Source organism: Neopsephotus bourkii, unplaced genomic scaffold, assembly GCF_033783945.1.
Source record: "Neopsephotus bourkii isolate Nb327-2 ecotype Australia unplaced genomic scaffold, CSIRO-AGI_Nbou_v1 NB_1589, whole genome shotgun sequence".
In the NCBI taxonomy this organism is placed as follows: domain Eukaryota; kingdom Metazoa; phylum Chordata; class Aves; order Psittaciformes; family Psittacidae; genus Neopsephotus; species Neopsephotus bourkii.
Window position 1 is genome coordinate 821,483 of NW_026902065.1, and position 20,739 is coordinate 842,221.

General features: G+C 41.6%; 1 protein-coding gene across 1 annotated transcript; it reads right to left on the reverse strand.

The window, feature by feature from the left end:
- Positions 1-1,859: 1,859 nt before the first annotated feature.
- BPIFC (BPI fold containing family C) lies at positions 1,860-19,622 on the reverse strand (the record flags this gene model as incomplete). The annotated part of the gene is made up of 15 exons (XM_061371810.1): positions 1,860-1,985; positions 2,544-2,620; positions 3,725-3,791; positions 4,655-4,697; positions 5,026-5,093; positions 5,710-5,880; positions 6,898-6,951; positions 7,920-8,093; positions 9,646-9,737; positions 10,945-11,005; positions 11,093-11,156; positions 11,863-12,018; positions 14,923-15,051; positions 17,118-17,229; positions 19,505-19,622. Coding segments are annotated over 15 exons (1,464 nt in total), but the record flags the coding sequence as incomplete, so codon positions are not given.
- Positions 19,623-20,739: the final 1,117 nt, after the last annotated feature.

Genomic DNA, 20,739 nt, shown 5'->3' on the forward strand with positions numbered 1-20,739 from the left:
GTGCTGGTTCAGGTCTCCGTTTCTTTCAGCCATAGCTCTTGGACATTCTCAGTTCAGTTTTGGCTCCAGCTCCTTGGTGTCTGCTATAAGTTCAGGTCCAGGTTACAGACGGCTTCGGCTCCTGATGGTTATGGCTCCAGCTCATCTGCAGCTTCAGGTCAGTGGTTTCTGTCCCCATAGCAGTTCTGTTTTTTCACAGCTCCAGGTCTGTTTGTGCCCCCTGGATGGCTCCAGTACCATGGTGTCTGCAGCTCGTGTCCATCTCCAGCCCATCTTTGCTCCGGCTCCTTGGTGCCCTCCCCAGCTCCCGCTCCAGCCAGTTACAGCCTGTGCTTGTTGAACTGAGCCTGGTTTGTGGCCAGGTTGTAAATCAGTCACTGTCACGATGTGGAGATGAGTACGACCTGTTGTAATTGCTCACTGTCCAGCCCTGAGCTAAAAAGTGCTCAGGACTCATGTATAATGACTGGTTGTACATGCAATGTACATCATGTACAATGGTGGTTGTACATGCAATGAAGTAAAGCGTTGCAGCCCAAACCCAGTGTGAGACGCACCTTTTGCCCCAGGGACTCAGATGTTGAGCTTGGGCTAGTGCGTGTCAGTGTCCTGGCAGTCAGGGACCAACGTGACTGGATCCCCCCCCTTCCGGAGTGGCTTCAAACACCAGCCCATCACCCCTAAGTGCACCCAACCAGGCCCCAGCTTTGACCCCAGAACCACCCTACTGGCGCTCGTTTCTGAGCCCAAAGGCACAGGACTCGGGCTCTGGCTCAGCCCCGGGGCCGGGGCTCCGTTCTGCAGCCGCGAAATGCCCGGCTGGGTCCATCCTGCAGAGCCCCGGCCCCGCGTCCTGAGCACCCAAACACCCTCCTGAAGGTGCCGAGGAACGCGGCAAAGGCGGGGAGCGATGCCCCCGACGACACCACCACCGGCCGCCGGCGCTCAGATCTCTCGACCCCGCTCCCTGCGCTCCGCCCCGTTCCGCGCATCTTGCGCCGGCTTCGGGAGGGGCGGACGTGAGTCCCGGGGCTCTGGGTGGGACTTGTCACTTGGGACGCGGGGATAGAGCCTCAGCAGGGACCAGGACCGGGCCTCGCCGTGCCGGTGCCCTGCCGGTGTCCGCTGCTTCCCAGTCCCTGCGCGGGGCGCCCGGCGGGGCTTTGTGTGGCCGGCGCTGGAGCCGCTGCAGAACGGACCCGGCTGTGCGGGGACAGCCTGGAAACGCGATCCCCTGCACCCAGGAAAGACCGGGCCTGGTTCCATCTCTTGGCCAGTGCTCAGCGCGCTCCGGGCTCGCTCCCCCATCACATCACCCGCATCTCCCCAGGTCACATAAACACCAGTGAACCCCAGGAATTGCTGTGCGGCTCCAGCTCCTCGTGTCCCCTGTCCCGCAGCACGCTCCTGGAGCGCCGTGTGCCGAACCGGCATCCCGGGGCCAGGCACAGCTCACAGCGGCTCCTTGGGAATGGTGGGCATGGGGTGCCGCTTCCCACAACCGATCCCAGCAGCGAGAAGATGGCTCGGCCCATGCTGCTCCCTCAGCCCTGGCACCAATCCTGGCACCAGCCCAGCCCCGGGGGGCTCACCCAGACCCCAGGCTCAGGGCAGGTTCTCAGAGCCCACAAACCAGCTCCCAAAGTGCAAACATCCAGAGCCTGCTCCTAAGGTGCCAGGGCAGAAACCTGGTGCTGGGCATCACCTACACATGGTGAGCTCTGGAACAGTGCCACCAACATGGATATCTACCCTTTGCCACTTAAAACTCCATCCGTGTAAAGACTCTCTGAACAGCACTCTCAGGTGACCAAGAAGCCAGCTCCCTAATTACAGCATCTACTCCCTACAAGACAACAGAAGGAAGACTACATTTTTATCTATTACTGTTTAAAAGCAAAGGGACATTAGGAGTGACTGTGAAGGCCCTCATCTCCCCCTTCCTTACGTTTGTAATCAACATCAGTGGAAATCACCAGATGACCCTGAGGAAAGAAGAACATATAAAATTACCTTATGTTTCAGACATAGTCAGTGTCAGTATTCTGGGACTAGATCTCATGGTAAGATCCTCAGCAGGACAGGAGACAAGAGTGCCTTTATGCCTCCTGAACTTTAGTTAACTTTAAGGTAGGAATGGGCTCTGATACAAGTTAATACAGACCTCCAAAAGGCTGAGTAACACCACAGAGACACTCAGGTTGCCTATAAGCACAGGTCACAGAATGGTCAGAGTAGTGAGGGAGCAGTGAGGACCCACACACTCAGTGCTCCTAAGTCCTGCTGGGAATAGTGGAACTGTCCTTGTGGTGTCCCCGTGCTGGCATACCCCAAAGGGCTAGTGGACACTTTGCAACCTACAACTGCTAGGGGTGGGGAGGATGGAGGGCTCATTTTTGATCCAGAGTTTGGGTTCTATATCTGGTGTATATTTAAAGCTGTTACCATTAGCAACATTTAGACTTACCCAACACAGGAACACATAAAAATGCACAGGCCTGACAAAGAACCGATATTCTTTAACAAGAAATTGGGCTTCTCACCGGATTAATTTTTATTACAGGTCCAGTCAGGGTAGTGTGGGCCAAGTTAAGGAGAGGAAATCCTTTTCCTAGTTTATCTTTGGAAAGAAGAAATATAAATCCATTTGAATGTAATTATGAAATGCACATCAGACACATCTTTCTCAAGGAACTCAGTTTGTTTTGCAATTTCCCTTTAACCAGCTGCCCTTGTGCTTCTCAAGGGAGCTATTGTTCATATGTCCTAAAGAGCAAAAAATCCTACAGAATGTTGCATACAAACCTCTTACAATCTCTTTGCTGTCTGACACTGGGACCTGCCTTTGCTCCTCTTCAGGATCTGCCACACAAGATCTGGTTTCTGCTTTTTCCCATTCTCCACCTTCTTTTCATTTTCTTCTCCATCTGACCCTCTAATCCTGTGTGTCTTATTCTCCTGTACCCTAAATCTCTTGATCAAGCCCAACTCTATTTCTATTCGCTTCTCTTTTTCTTTTGCATCCCTCCCTTTCATTCTAGGGCAAGACATCCCTACCCATGGCAGGAGTTGGAACTAGATGACCTTAAGGTCCTTTCCAACACCAACCGTTCCATGATTCTATGATTCTATCTCCTTTACCCTCATCAAAGGAGGAAAGCTCACTTGCTTCTTCAGCAGTCTCCTCACCTCTGTTTACCTCATAGGCACTTTCTTGTACTCTTCCACCTGCTTCTTTCCACCTTCACTTCTTTATCATCCCTCATTCTCTGCATTCCACTGAACTGATTTTCTATTTTGTCCTGTCTATGGCAGACAAGTGAAGACAAATGCAGAGGGAGGTGATAAACTTAGAGATGCTACCCTGAAGCCCCAAGATGCAACTGTGCTTCTGTGCTTCCCCACTCTGGGCCATTCTCTGGTCATGGCTTGACTGTCAGAACAAGGCTGAAGGACACCTCAGCTCTGCTGCCATGCTGCATCCAGTGAAAAGGAAACCCAGGTCCAGTGTCTGGAAGAGACCCACGACTTACTCTGTCCTAGCCCCTGATCTGTGTGACTGAGGGACTGTGACTGAAGTCCAGCACAGAGCAGACCTGTCCAGATGTAGCCAAAATGGAAAAAAACCCTGCCATAATATAGTGTTTAAAGCTGGGCACTCCCTTTTACAGTTTCAGTCTTGCTTGCCCACCAACTATGCTCAGGAACTGGCCACAGTCCTTACCATTGATTACTGGGATCACTGCACTCCGCAAAGCGTAAGACAGGAAATTCTCTGCCAAGGACATCTGCTGTGAGGGGAAAACAGATTTGGTGATTATTGCCTGACGCCTATGGTATTGCAGCTTGACAGGGGAGATGGAGGGTTAGAACTGGAGTGACATGCAAAAAGGTCAGAACAGAGCTTGACAGTCTCAGGTAAAAAAATATCTTTTTTCATTTCAGGGTGGCAAAATCTGCCCTGTCCTGGTGGTCTGTCTTACATCACTGTGATTAGTGCCCTCCTTTCACTGCAGAGAGTCACACTGACCCCTTCTCAGTCTACAGTGGATGATCAAAAAAATGGCATGGGGTTTCTTTTATTCCCTTTTATTGACTCAATCAATCATTGAATTGATTTAGGGTAATTCCTGAAACTGAGCTTAAGCCTGACTTTGTATTCATTCCAACCGCTATGTCTACTCAATCCAGATGTGAATTCAGGTTGGCTGTCAGAAACAGCTAGAAGAGGTGCTAATCCCATGCCTGTCTTAGTGCTGTTGGATGCTGAAGTGAGCAGAATCAACTTTGATGGCTTGCTACGTCATGCAGACCGAGGCAGACATTTCTGATTGTTTCAATTAATGTTATATGGCAATAACTCTAATATTTGGAGCCTTTGATGAGAAAACAAAAACCAAAACCAACCAACCAAAACAGACAAAACCCCAAACCAAATCAAAACCAAAACCCCAAACCCGAACAAAAACTTTAAGAGGTATTTCCTCTTACAGGAAAGAAAAAGAACAGAGAATATACTATTTCAAAGCAGAAAGAGCAGTGGCATAGTATCCCCAAGACAGACCAAGAATTGTCCAGCAACAAATTCAGATGAATTTCTGTTAACTCTGAAGGGCTCAGCTACCTTTCCTAGGCACTGAAAACACCAACTTACCTCAGAGAAACCAAGAATGGAGTGCAGCAGGGAGAAGTGGAGCCTGAGAAAAAGAAGTAAAAAAAGACAATTCACTAAACAGGCTGAAAGCACAAGTCACACACACTGCTTGAAGCTTCATTTGTGGAATTTCACACTGATTTCATGCTGATGCATGGATTTAACTTTGCCAAAGACATTTGATTCCCAACAGCTTTTGAACAAAACTGGCAAAACTACAACTGAGTTCTAGAACCACTGGGATCTTTCTGATACTAATCTCTTCCTACAGTCGTTTGCAGTACCAGTCTGCGATTCATCTTCAGATCACTTCAGATCCCCATCATGGGGAAAACCAACATGTTGCTGCTTCCTGCATTTTCCTTAGTTACCTCTTCAGAAGTAATGAGATAATCAGCTTCTGTTTGGTTATTGTCAAATAGACTCTGGTACTGGCTGTCTGCAGGGAAAAAAACAAAAACAGTCTTCTGTGACTGTATACACAGACAGATACTGTCTTAAGATACAGGCACAGATACAATTGCTTTTGTGATTGGAAACACAATGTCTAAATGTTTTATTTGGTCAATATATGTAGATACTGAAATGATTTGTGAGTTTGCTGCTTTCTGCCAGCAACTGAGATTGCGTGAGCAAAGTGGTAATACTGCCCTGATTGCCTCCTTATCATTAGGATCATTTAAGTCCTTGCATGGCTGATATAAATGGCTCACTTTCAACCTAATGAAAAGATGTCTGGGAACACACTGAACTATTTTATAACAAACAGGTTAGAAAGAGTGGGCATCAGCTAATCACATTTTTATATATTATAGTTTATTCTGCAATGATGACTCAACCTCCTACATGGAAAAAAAGGGCTTTCATAAGTAGCTCTTGCACCTGCCTATTAAACTCTAAAGTATGTGGTGCATGTTTCCTCCCTGTGAAATACAACAGTATGTGTATTTGTGGCAGACTACTATATGCTATTTTATGTTGATTTTCAAAGGATATGGAAGATTACTGTGTGATTTGTTCAGCCTCAGCACTTAATGTTAGCTCATATTACTTACTAGATTCCCTGCAAAGATGTACTGGGTGGTTGAATATGGCAGAACAGCAAACACTTCCACACAGCCAGTGATATGTAGGATGAATCTGTCTGCATTTAAACTGACCACAGGGGGTGAGGTAGCCATCAGCTTCAGCAGCATTGGGCATGCTGTTAAGTAACTCAGGGCAATCTGTGGAATTTCAAAGATGAGAAAGATGTTGAACACAGAATTAAGCTTTTCTTAAGCCACAGTTTCTGTGGCTGAATCATAATCACCTGCCATATACTGATCCTCTTGTTTGTTAACCTATATTAAAAACATGCCATTTTAACTGCACCAACTGAAATGATGAAATTAGCATTGCATATAGTCTGAGTTTCAGAAACCAAATGATGAAGTTTTAGACCCACTGATGTTGAACATATATAGAGAAGTAATTTGAAGGTTGTTCGTGAAAAACAGATTTCAAAATTTGGGGATTAGCACTGCAAGTTAAAGAAATAAGGGAAATGAGTGATTCCAGAAAAAAAAGAAGAAAAAAATTACCCTGACAATATAAAGAATTTGGATAAAAGGCAGCCTTCCCAAAGAGCCAATCTTTTGAAAAACAGAAACTCCTAGAGAAGGTTGGAACTAGATGATATTTAAGGTCCCTTCCAAACCTAACCATTCTATGATTTTGTGACAAAACTTTATTTACAGCGCTACAGATTGCAAATTTTGTAATTTTATAGTAAATGCTGCTATGTTAGGGATTTTTAAAGCATCTCATGGTATCTTAGTTTCTTCTAGCACATTTATAAACTTAGCTACTCATGACTATTACTGCCCACTGTATATAATCACCAGGTATACGTGCATAAGAGATCAGGCTACCAGTAGCAGAGATACCATCACTTTTAGCAGGAATGAAGCAGACTGATCTCAGAGATGTCTACCATTTAGTATTTACAACTGTTTCAAACATTGAAAGCAAATCCCACACTTAGAGAGGTAGAGAACTACCAAAGAGTAGTGTGATACAGTTAGGAAGAACACAGAGTTATGATGGGGTAGACGTGTATCTTAGAAATTGAGCTGGTCTATGATTAGTATAAGATTCATTCTCTTCCAGACTTTTGCAGATGAGCTACTAGACAGTAATATCCGTAAGAAACATTAGGTACTGCTCTTTCTTAAAAGGTCTGTGCAAGTAAAAGTACTCACCTCAGGAACAAAATCTTTGAATAGGGCAGTATTTAGGTTAAAAGTTGTAGCAAGCTGTAAACAAGTGAAATAAATCAGATCATTATATCAGCTTCGAAATGAGTTGGGTTTTTTAAAAGAACAAAACAAACCACAACATATCCTGTTTACTTTAGTTTTAGATAATCCATGTTCTGATTTAGTATTTCATTGCCCCAGAGCAATTCCTAGGGAGCCCACAGTGCTCTGTGGGACACAAGAGTGACAGATTTCTCATGGACATGTTTCAGAAGGAGGTACCAGTGAATAAGCTTTATCTCTTGAAAGAACAGACATGGCATCCTGCTTACTTCCTGCCTTTGGAACTTTCTTAGATGAAATACACTAAATCTGTCAGAGGCAGCCAAAAATCTCAATTGGTCTTTTGCTACTGACTTCTGATGATGTTTGTCAGTGCCACTTGCATCACCAATTTTTAACAAGAACCTCTTAGCACCGTTTCAGTTAGCAAAACTTCTTGGCAACTCTTGACTGTTAATGCCAGTATGGAAACAGCATTTGTGAAAGAAGTCTTGTATGCTCTTCACCCACAGCTGAAAGCTTAGCTTCCTTGTGCCTGTTTCTTACCTCAATCTGCTGCTCTGTTAAGATTGAAGGTTTGTTTTAGCTCTCAGCATAACCAATACATTTGTTGTGAGCCTTTCTGCAGCAGACTTTGGCTTCAGTACACTTTTTCCTGATTTGCCCTTTCCTGTGTGGAATACATGCAGAGAAAACCTTTTTTTTTGGTTCTTTCTGCCACTTCTTGCACATCAACTCTGTGATGTTCATATCTGTCATTCCTTGCTTAGAGGTGACAAGAAGTTCAGATTTTGACTATTTTAAATGATGACATACAGAATGAATGCCATGAATTCCTCCTACAAGTGGCAGAAGTGTGACCCAAATCTGTAGAAAATGGCAAATATAATGCGTTAACTGTGCTTTGCTGACTGTCCATACTGTTGATATATGTAATTCTATTACATGCAAATTATACTCACCTCTTTGGACACGGTGATGTTAAAGGCCCCTGCTCTGTAGTAAGCCAGTGAAGCAGACTTAAGAAAATAACTGGAAACTCCCAGGTATAGCATGGAATCATCCTTGTTTGGGAGAGCAAATGGAGCTGGCACAAAGGGAGGGTCTGTGTGATTGCCTACTGGATAGACTGTGCCCTGCAAAGAATCATTGTCAAGTATTTCTAGTTACAAACACTTGTATCTGTCAGAATACATTAGCAGTGGTTAAACAGAAAGAAATCTTCCTAATCTGAAGAAAAGCTTGACATTTAAGAAAACCTGAAGTAAGCAAAGAAGTTTTTGATATGCTCTAGAAATCAGCAAATCCAGGCTCTTTTGAAAAAACAGAGGAATCACACAGAAAGTTTGAGTTTGAACATTCATATGACTGTTCTGAACTGCAGCTATGTATGAGAAACACACCAAAAACATCCTCTGGATCACAGTTTTCTTTCTCTTGTGGCAAAGACACATTCGTTAATTTAATTCTAATAGTGGCATTTAAAGGAAATCTTTGAGCACACCCAAAAGCACTGGAAGTTGCTTAGGACAGGGACACAAAGGAGCCTTTTATACCTCCAAACTCTTAGCCCTGGTCCAGCTGCCTCAGTTTGGGTGCTACACAGGTGTGGACCTTGGTTTAATCAATAATTCAGAACATAACCTTGGTTCAGAAAATAGTTCTTAAAATTTGAGAAGGTATGTGAGCTCAGACCATGTAGGACAAGAAAAGTGAGAACAGACAGTAAGTAGTGTATTTATCGACACTGTAATGGTTAGCAGCTGAAAGACTCAACAGGAAAAATACTGACATGGAAAGAGATAAAGCTCTGAGAAAGAGTTGAGAGCTGGAAGATGGCAACTCATAACCATCAAGAAGCAGCCTGTTCCAAGGAGCACTGAAGAACAGTAACTTCCTTAACTAATAACTGACTTACAAAGACTCATCTGGTATCCCACTGGGGTGTCAGCATGTTAAAGCTTAGCCTGTAAGTTCTAGTTAGCTATAGTACCTGATAAATGATTGTTTAGTACATTTAAGCCATATATATCCTGCTTGCAGTGGGTTTTGTGGGTGGCAAAAGCTACTTGAACAAAATAACTAAGAGAGGGAGTTCCAACCATAGCTCTAGCACATCTTTTTTAACTGAAGTCAGTTTTGAGAGCCATGGGGATGCTCTGAATTACAAGGACTGTTGAAGTTGCTAGAAAAGCTGAGCGTTGCTGAGATATCTCTTGCTAAAAAAGGTGAAAAATATATAAGAAAGGAACTGCTGTCTACTGCTCAAGTCTTTTATTTCTGGGTGTGACCTGTACATATACAAGATGTTGACTTATCTCAAAAGAAATGCTTTGGATTGCAATAACATTGGTAGCCACCATGGATTATGTATCACCAGTAACAGGCAAAGACCAAGCAGAAGTGGAAGAGCCACGTATCGAAAGAACATCTTTATGCTGTTTATAAAAGCACCTCTGAAGGGTTTCAGCTCTGAAACAGCTGTGGTTATTTAACAAATGCAGTTAATTTATTAAATGAACAATTGTATCTGGTTTCCAAACTAGCTCTTGACCAAAATGTCCGTCTTACTGCTTTTCCAACTAAATATTGGAGAGGCTGAGTAAAACTGTAGTAAAAGAAAATGAATCAACACAAAAGATAACTGGAAAAGTCTCAGAAAGCATGATGGTATTAAAGACAAATTACCTTCAAATCCAAGTTCATGTGTGATTTGAAGACTGCAGGAGAACTAACTAGGGAATAGTCTATTTGTGCAAAGGCATCAATCTGGCTTAAGACTAGAAGGATGGATAAAACCAAAACATCTGTTATTACAAAAGCACATCACAAACAGTTATTATTTAGCTAAAGGAAAAGGCATGATAGAAGTTATGAATCTGAAGAAGAATAATGGTGGGAAAAGGAAGATGAAAATAAAAACATAAGGGAAAAAGAGTATTCCCTCTGGAAAAGTCAGACTGGCTAAAACTAACTCACATACCATGTAGATTAATACATTTGCTTACTATAGTTTTTAAGATTTTCACTTCCTTAATCTTTTGAGGAGGTGCTATACCTGGGATAAGTGGATTATGAGCTGGTGATCGCGATCTCCCCCTGCCAGAATTACCTTTCCCCTAGTTTCATCTGGTTTCTGCAGCTCTATACAGTACTTGATGGACTGTTGTCCTAACAAACCATGATTCACTTCTATGGTCACCATCTGAGACAGATATAAAGTGCTACCCATTGTTAAAATTTGAACAAGTCCACCAAAAAATTTAGCAAAGCTAATGTTAAGCTTTAAGCTCTGACACCAAAAGTCCTCTGTCCAACCTGTCCAACAAATAGTACTGGGAAAAAAACTCACCACAACCACCAGAAAGGGAAAAAAAAAGGAAAAAAGAAAAAAGAAAAAAGCTGTGGCATTGATTATAGTAATGAAAATCTTATTTGTATTTTTGGACATGGACTTCTATTGTCTTCACGTCTTTGCAAGACACAGGAATTGTAACTGGTGGGAAGAGAAACATGGTTACTGTGATAGTCTTCCTGCACCATCTTGTTATCTCATTGAACCCTAGCTCAAAACAAGATGTGCTATGCTTATAAGATCTTACAGGACTGCAGTTCAGGATGGGACATTTGTGAGGTCTTTAGAAGATTACTGCTAACTCAGTTTTTCTGAGTCCAGGTTTTCTTATGTTCACAGTACCAAGAGCATAAAGGATCAGCATGAAAATGTTCATCTTGAAAATCTAAGTAAATAACACAGGTCAGCTACAGCAGGCTGAAAAATTACAGGTGACTTGCTACAGTCACAGAAGAAATCTGACTATTATACATAAAGTATACATAAAGCAAGAGATTTCCAGAGTGGGGTATGGAATAGGTTACAGAACAATGGCTGTATTTTTCTTCCTTTCTTTTTTTTGTACTGTGAATGCAGAAACGGTTTGTTGTCTAATAAAAAAGGCTACAATTTGAGCACTAGGCACAACTCACCCTTATGCTTTCTAAGTTGCGCATCCACCATCTGGATTTTGTATTTGATATTTAGGCATAGCTATATGAAAAGAGAGACAAGTCAGTAACAAAAGACCTTTTTTTCAACTCCTCCCTTCACTAGCTGAAACCATCTTTGCAAACTTACGTTTTTATTCAATTTGGTGTGAACGGGCTTCTCAAGGTAACCAGATAGAAAGCTGTAGATCCAGCTGGAGGAAAGGAAATTAACACAATGACTTTTTACCATGGATTGATATCCTTGAAAGATAATATATGTCAGACTGGGACATCAATGTGCTTTACAATAATGAAAAGCCACTGCAGCTATATTGGTAGAATGAACGGTTGACTGTTTCTATTAATTTGTGAGTCTCAGATAAACGCTAGGGGTTCTCAGTCTCTGTTTAAGAGCTATTTAGAAGGAACCTGTGAAATTGTGAATGTTCATGTTAGCATCCTGGTAAGCAACACTCAGCCACATTTTGAGTAAGACAAAAAAAAATTCTAGAAAATCACAATGAGAACTCCAAGCATTGTTTCATATTCTCTTTTGAAAGTTTTATTCTTCAATTGTAGGTCAGCTTGTGAAAAGGCATAATCAGCCCAGACCACCTTCACACCTGCAAACCGCCATTCGGAAACTTGCACTCTTTAATATGCTCAAATGGCCATTTTTTTCATATGCAGTATGTCTAGTCAGCTCATTTGCTGGCACATGCACAAAGAAGTGTGGATTAACCACACTTCACATGCTCAGCATAGGATCCTGGTTTTGAAAACAGACCTTTAAAAATCTATTTACATGCCTTCAATAATTAATTGCATTCTGTAACTGGATCCCTAAAAATAAGACTTTGAATATACTACAAACCCCGCTACTTCCCATGAAGTAATTTGAAAACCTAATTTACCTACCTAGATGCACCACTTAACTTGACTTTTACACTATTAATGCTCGTCCGGCAATTGTGTAGCAACATGGACAAGTGGCCGGTGCTATCCCGTGACACTTTGATGACAACTGCAATAAACAGTCCTGAGACTGACACCGTAATTCCTCCTTGGCCTTTGCTGCTCAGAGAAAAGAAACAAACTCAGTCAAGGAAACATCTGCTTTAAGGGAACAATGTAAGAAACTATCTATAAATCAAGTTTGAAAGGACTTCTTGCTTCTATCATCTAGAATGAAGAATGGGTTTTCTAGGGATTAAAGTAGATTAGGGACATATGGTATTCAAAAAACAGATTATATGTGTGAGTTTCCAGGATGTGAATTTTCCAGTGTTGTGCAGGATTTGACAAGTTTGTAAAAATGTCACAATTCCACAGCAACACAAGACATCCCAGTCCTTCGAAGGGATTATCCTGAAGGCCTTCGGGACTGCAGCAGCAGAAGCCAGGTTGTTAACAAATATATAACCCAGTGGTTCTCACCTTTGCAATTGTTATATGTTCCTGTTTACTGTCATGATTTTCAATAACCCTTTAAAATGTGCAGATTACTCCATTCTTTGTTCAGCCCCAAACCCACTAATCTTCCTTTCTGTAAAAATCCCTAGTATGACCCCAACAAAAATATCTTTATATCTAAATCTTTATACCTAATTCCACCTAATTTAGGTATTGGGACTACAATTAGGAGTTGTGGAAGCCGTACAGCATACAAAGAACTGATGTTAGAATAGCCTTGTAAAAACCTTATTAACCATAACAGACTGTCACTAAAAGCATCAGTTTTCATACCTTCCTCCTGATTACTTAGGTTTTCCTTCCCCAGTCATTACTAAAGTAGCTGCACCACACTACAGAGAAACAGCCCATGCCAATACGAAGCTCAGACCATGAGTCTTTCTGCTTTCCTCTTTATTTTTTGAGCTAAGCAAGTCCTGGGGAAAGAAGATGTAATCCTAAAAGATTAATCTCAACCCAGCCCCAAACTACAGACTACCCCTGATCAAAGCAGTGAGTAGTACTACCAGTCACAAAGTCCCTCCTACCACCACTACCATTTTAAAATGTAACTGTCTGTCCATGTACGTGCATTAACTGGCTATCTGGAGAAAGCACCACTCTTCAGACCCTCATTTTCCAGTCCCTAACCAAACCCCCATATCACAAGTCATTAAGAGAAACATTTTCCCAAGGAGGGTTGTGCAACAATGGAACAAGTGCCTTGGAGAGTTTGTGTCATCACCATCCTTGGATAAATAAAATCACTAGACAGCTGACCTGATATAGGCTGGTGACTTCTTTCTTTTGAGAAGAAGGCTGGACAAAATGATTTCCAGAGATACTTTATACTTTTATCCTTGAGTGACAGGGACCACTGCAAAAGGATCTCAGCCCTCCTCCCTTTCTGGGCTGCTTGGGAGATGGGGAGAAACCCAGCTACTTAGGCCCTCTGTTCCTGCATCCTTATATCTGCTCTTCTGCAGGAGGAATCCTGAGTCACTGGGGCAAGGTCTCAGCTCCATGCCTCCAGAAGCAAAGCCTGCCAAGAGATTTTACAAACTGGCAGAGTGCTCTGAAACAGTGGAGAGGAGGGCTATAGTGAGAGCTGGAAATACAGGGATAAGACTATCACAATTAAAAAGCCATGGTAAGACCCATCTTACTGATCCTGGAAACAGCCCAGGAGGGGCAGGTGGTTAATAGCCTCCCTTGGAAATCTCATTTTCATCTGGCTCCTCTTAGTCTGCTATGCAGTAAGCAACATGTAGAGAACTAGGGGGTGAGGAGTGGGCGTATTTTGGATCTGTCTAAACATACAACCATTTACAAAACTTAACACTGAACAGAGCAGCCCTTCAAAAAGGCAAGAAAATCCCTTCACCCTCTAAAATCCACCAAAGCTAGCTCTGACCACCTCCACCATGATCTGCTTCACCTAATCCTGCACACCAGCTTCCTGACTCCTTCACTTTAGAGTTTTTGCTTTGAAGTCTTTAGAGTTTTACACATCTGGGGTCTCTCCAGACTGTGCCCAAGTCCTTATTCTCTAGCAAGAGAGAAGGTGGCTTCATGTTTGGGAACAGCTTATTTGCTCTGCTGAACACAGTATCCTTTTCCTCACAATACTGGTATATCAGAAAGAACAACAGACATGTTGGGGACACGGTGACAGCAATTTCCAGCCACCAGTACTGAGACTGAATGCAGAACTGCATGTCCATACTCCTTTGAAACCAGGACATGCTGTGAAACTTGCAGCCTGGTGATCCATCTTGTACTATCTGGCTCACAAATAGAGCAACACCTACTGCCGTTTCCAGTTACTCCATTAACCCAAACTTGTAGAGATAAGCACCTGGTCAACTTTTCTGATATCCCAGAAGTCTTAGCCGTCTCCCTGCCCACAAGAAAATCTAGAATATTATATTAAAATTCTAGAACAAAAATGCTGAGGTAAAAAAGTGGAAAAATCAGTATTCAATCATGTCATTAAAACCAATCTCATACTGCACAGGCTCATGAAGCTAGGTCAGTTTTCCATAGTGACCTTAATTCTGAAGTTTCCAAAGTTCTGAACTGGTTGGCATTGTGACAGTGCCCTTCCTTTCACAGAAGCACTTTGAAAGAGAATATACACTATAGCAGTAAATAGATAATTAGCTATAAAGTCAACCTTCTAGTTATACTGTATAATGAAAGTAACAAACATGGCCTCTGTGGTCCTGAATATTCCTGTAATATCATGTAATATACAGTCTGGAAAACCTGAGCATACTAACAGATGTCTGGCCTGATACTTCCCAAAGAGACAATCTGCGGGGAAGAATAATTTAAAGCAAACAAAAAAGCATTAGTTGGCAGGGGATGTGTTTCTTTAAGAAGTTTATTCCTATCGATTGCTATTAAATGATAACGCATATCTGACCTGAAAAATAATTACCAAGGACATTTCTTAATGTCATTTGCAATCCTTCTCCCATATTCACTCCCTCCCACCTGCATCTCTTTGTATATAATACTTACAGCAGCCATGCATTCATTTTCCAGTCTGCACTGATAGTAGCAGAAGCATGTGCCACTGACAGACTAATGCCAGTGCCAGGAATAAAGGAAGCAGAAGACTCTGGGAAATCTACAGCATTAATTCTCAGCCTACAGAATACAGAAAGCAGGGTATTAGACTGCATGTCAAAAGAGTAAGAACAACTTCTGATCACTGAAAACCCTTCAACTATAAAAGGCAAAGTTTGTGCTTTGGTGAAAGAATTCCTCAGAAATGACTGACCCTTGTATATTTTAAGGCAAAAAAAGACACTTGCACCATTACACTTAATAGCATCCTTGGAAAAAAAAAAAAATCCTTGGTACCTGGCCAGGCAAAAAGGATGCCTTGCTAAAACAAAAACCTCCCCTTGGGAGAAAAACAAACTCCTTAAAGCAAATGTGCTCACTGGGGTAAAATAAGTCTCTGTGTTAAACCCAGATGCTACATGTATAAATACATCCAGGTTGCCTGAAAGCTAGCATTTGCTGAAGAACAACAAAGTTTCTTTTTCCCCAGTCCACTCCCTTTCCCCAGCAAAGGGCTCTGGAGAGGATCCATTTTTCTTAACAAAATCTTACTGTAAGATTTCCCTGTCAAAACAAATGTTTCTGATACTCAAGCATATTGTCTAGCAAATGGCTGTGTTGAATTAAAGTGAACAATGTAAAGATACCAGCTGTAATCTTCATGTAGCATACATTCCTTGTTGTTTCCTGATATCTGTCAAGAGATCTCTGAAACAATTGTCTTTAATCTACTTTTCCTGGGGCAGAAGACATCAGCTTCTTTTGGTTAAAATTACCATAATTTTCCAATAACATGTTGGTCAGCAGTGAGGATGCCTTTAGTAATCGTGTTTGCTTGCAGTGAGCTAAAGTCAGATTATCCACTGGGAAGACGGCCAATTTCGAGAACTATGGTTGGGAGAATGAAGTGGGGTTTTGAAGACCATGTAATGATTTAGGCTGGAACGGGACCTCAGGAGACTTTATGGTTCAACCCCATACTCAAAGCTGGGCCAACTCAGGGGCCTTGCTCACTTGAGTCTTGAACACCTCCAAGGATGGAGATTCCGCAGCCTCTTTGAGCCCCTTCTCTGGTGCTCCCTAGCATTTTTTCGTAACTTCTAATTGGAACTTTTCTTGATGTAAGTTATGTCTGTTGGCCATCATCCTTCCACTGTATACCACTAGGGAGAATCTGGCTCCATATTCTCTATAATTACCACCCAGCGAAGACATGCAGTAAGACACATGCACCTCTACCCCCATAGCCTCTTCTTCTCCAGCCAGTACAAACACAGATTTCTCAAATGTGCAGGGATTAAGGTCACAAGGATGGTATAATGAAATGAATCTGGCAGGAAAGTAGGCTGTTATAATAGAATGAATCCTGCCAGAAGGCAGGCTATTAGGAAAATACCAGGTATAGGTAACAGATGCAGCAGAAAGTACATGAAGTCTCACAGATTGGTATTTCTTGCCAGGGGTAATATGTAAGGAAAAGGAAGCAAAATGCTACTGACCAGCACAGTTTAGCTTGATAATAATATTAAAAGACCAGAAGTTTCTGTTTATTGGAAGACAGGATTGAAGGCTGTAGAAAAATCTGCTTTTCTGTTAGTCTTATTTGGAGAAACTGTAGGAAACTCTACAAAACTTTTTCCACTGGCTGCTCCTGGTACAATGATTTTCCTCAGCAGGAAATAGGTGTTGAGCCCTGTTCAATCGAAATCCTGATTTACCATTGTAAATCCACACAAAAAGATTCTGTAAAAGTCATCTTCCCGCCATGTCAGCCCAGATGACACCAGCCCCTGCACACATTTTCATCTAAGCCCTTTGTCGGCTTTTTCTCATCAAAAAGAAACAATTTTCACTGCTACAGGTCCTTTCTAGTACCATACTATTAGTAACACAAATTCCACCATCTTTCCCACACATTTCCCCTGCTCTATCATAGTCACGAACATGTCATGACCCAAACTCTGATAAAAAAACCCTAAAATATTATATCAGGGTGCTCTTGCATAAGCTTTCTTAAACTCATCTCCAAGTGTGGTAGAAGGAAGGACTTAAAAAGCAAATCAGAACAACAACAAAAAGGCTGCATAATTATTACTATGTGGAAGTAAGCTGTGTCATCCTAAAACACTGAAATGGATTTATTTTACCTTGAAATGACATAGTTGACTTTAACAACAGAGAAACTCTCCTGCCCACTCCAGCTTGGGAAAGTCTCTTTCAGTACTTCTTGCTTCAGGAGCTCCATCCCAAGCCTCCTGCCTACAAGGGGACAGAGGAAAGCATATGCCTTGCAGGTTGGATTCAGACACCCAAATGTCCAGATATATTGCCAAATAATTTAATTATCACTTTTAACATAATTCTTGAAATGATTCTATGATCCTTACCTAGATCTCCTTCCAGCTACTTATACACCCATTTATAACTTCTATTAGCCTCAAACATAAACCATTTAACCCATGATAAAGATCATCTGTTAGGATCACCTTGTCCCCGAGTTGTATTTTATATCATACAGCTTTTGTCAGGTTTCTGAAACTGTTACACTTCCTTCACTTCGATAGCCTTGGGAAACACTTGGTCATCACCTTTACCTCAAATTGTCTCACAGCTTTTGGATGAAGAAGACAGTTAAGAAGGAGCAAGATGACTTCTATACGTAGTGTTTACTTAAGAAAAAAGTGTAATATATGCATCTGAAGTGCTGGGATGTCAAATGCGGAACTATGTGGATTGTTGCATGTGTACAGGAAGTTGTTTGAGGTTTAAAGACATTCCTTTCAACTGTTTTCCTCCCATTTCTTTCGGAGTACATTTGTTTTGCCACTACACTTTATACATTACAGCATACTGCAGATTTCTGACTTATTTCCTTACTTTCTCTCCTTGCTTTAAGGAAGCCCTACTCTTTTGAAAACTTTAGTGCTACTTGTGCATTGATAATACACCTATAATCAACAAACAGAACATCTTTAAATCCCAAATTCCTTGTGTTTTTCTTCTTTTTGCTCATCTGTGATAAAGACACTGACAAAACTTTAATACAGGAATGATGTTATGCTTTCAGATATTTTTAGCTTCCTTTTCTTTAGCTTTGGCTATACAGTTGCCAAATACAAAATATGTATTTTTTTTCTCTCCCAGACTTCAGCATATTGAAAAAAGCAAAGAACTGAAATCAATGATAACTCATCACTGGAATACCTTTTTATAAAATGCATCTTTTATGAAGGAGAGATAACTTACGATTCCCTCAGAATTCCTACCTCCAAAGCAAAATATGGCCTCCCACTGAAATAATTTAAAGCTCTCTTATGGCTCTCAGTGAAGGCAGCCAGTGATCCTGGTGGAATTTCTCTCAGTGTTCTTGCAGCAGGAAAGGAGCACGCAGTCAGGATCTATTGCCTCAGCCTTCAAGTCTCATATTACAAGAAGATACATGAAAGGCACATGCTCTTCAAATACAAGAAATACCTTTGGGAGGCACACTGTTAATGTCTGTTCTTGCTACTAATGCAGGGGTGTTGGCTCAGCACTTGAGGGCCAGGCTGAACATCACAGAACATGTTGGGCTCACACTAAGAAATACCAGTCTGAATTCTCATTTCTAAAGACATGAGAAATCTCCTGTATATCATAAAAAGGTACGAAGATCAGTCTGTCTTGGGTGACTGATGTTTGCCCTGCACTTCTCAACTCCTCAAAAGCCTTTGAAACAATGCTCATACCGAGAAATAAGTGTACCTGATCCTTCATCGTGAAGGCATAAACCCTGAGGTTGTACTTTTCATTACACAAGTCTATTGTTTGCCTGTCAGCATGTTCAGAACATAAATGACAATTAATACTTAGCATGACCCAGCCTTTGTTGAATCTGTACCTTGTTAACCTCTGTTATTAATTCTGTAAACAACTGAAATTATACTACATGCCGTTCACACCCATGGACTCGGTCTTAGGTAAGAGACAGTGAAAGTCAGCATGAATAGAAAGAATAAGGAAAATATATTGCGGAAATTGCTGATATTCTGTTAAGGGGCAGAATTATGGCAGGCAGTTATTAGATTTTTACTGATATCAGATGCTATCCCATGCCAAATAGATGAATGGGGGTAAAGGTGTGCTGCTACTTGGCTGTCCCAAAATTATAAGCTTTTTTCCAAATTATGTCTTATTATCTTCAATAAAATATTGCAATTCCAATTAGGTTTTTGACACTTTAAAAAAAGGAGCAATTATATGGCCATCTTATTCTAGTTCTAAGAAAGTAGATTGATATGAGGAATATAGTAGAAACACTGTTGGAGTGTAGGAGAATCACCAATGGAAGAATAAATTCACACCTAGGGTGCACAAAAAAGAAGGAAGTAAGTGAGAGAAGAAACAAAGGGTGTTCCTAGTGTGAAGTGACAAAAGGAATTTATTCTATTTCAGTATTTAAGGAGCTTGTTTCTACACTGCACCCTTATTAAGGAACTATATTCTGTGCATAATGTATTTATCATGTATTAACTTCTGGCAATGTCTGACATACCGTAGTCCAGCCCCTTCTGAGTAATCCTCACTTTAAGACCAGGATTAGCCTCACTCTGCAAGGACAGCCAACACAGCAGAAAAGAATACCATGTCTTTAGCATCTTCGCACCTTTGTCTCAGGACCTGTTAACAACATTCGTGATGCAAACATGATCACAAACAATGCATACCATAAGTGGCAAAAAAAATCTGTATCCATCACTTCCCTCAAAGAAAAACTCCTTTATTTCTATTTGTGTACCTTTCTCACCCTAGTGAAGTACCCTACTTAACCAGCCTGTAGATACCAACCACATTTGGTTTCTCCTTTGCGAACAGTCTGCAAAAACTTTAAACAAAACTTGCAATAAAGATTACAGCTGAAATCTGCCCAGGAACTAAGAAAGCTTCTGAGGAAAAAAGAAAAGTCACTATCATTGTCTGGCACAGGTTTAACACAGCTATAAAACCACACAGATACTCTACGACTTAAAGAGTATCTCTGAGGAAGAACTGTATCCTTGTCTCACCTTAGTCCTACACTAAGCTCTCCAGTTGCAGCCCACAGAGGAATTTCTTTCATTTCCAAATATTCAGAAAAGAAATCTCAACTGGTAACAAACACAACACAAACAGTTCTGAAACATGATAGCAAATACAGTGTCTCCCAACCTGAAGTCCAGAAAGACCACTTTAGTTTCAAGAATCTCTGCTGTTACCGCAGAACTGGGACTGGAGTTTTCAGTTTCTCTCTTGCTCCTTTGTTTCTAGTTACTCTGCAGCATGCTCAAACATAGGTACGTTTTCTACAGCTCACTCAACAATGCCAAATCAAAAAGGACTCAATAGCTTCAAGACTTTAACCCTTCCTACACACTGGTATTCCATGTGGAAAATCACCTCTGAGGGAAAAGGAATACGAAATTTATGTTTGACAGGAGAAAGATATTGGCGAGAATACTTAAAACAGCAAATAACAAAGACACAAGTTTGATAAATGACATAAAAGCAGGTGATCTCCACCTCTCCACAACCACTGGAAATACCCACAGAAAAACTCCAGTAAGTTCTTGTTTGTGGTTTCCTCCATTTAGTATGGAAAGCAATGCTATCCACTTCCCAACTCATGAGGCAGCAGTCATTCTAGCACAATGAAATCTTCAAATAGAATCCATAGGAGGAAAATGCTGCCCTTACCCCACAGGTTGTATTTGTGAGCAGGTCTGGGAGCCCCCTAATCTTCTGAAAGCTTTG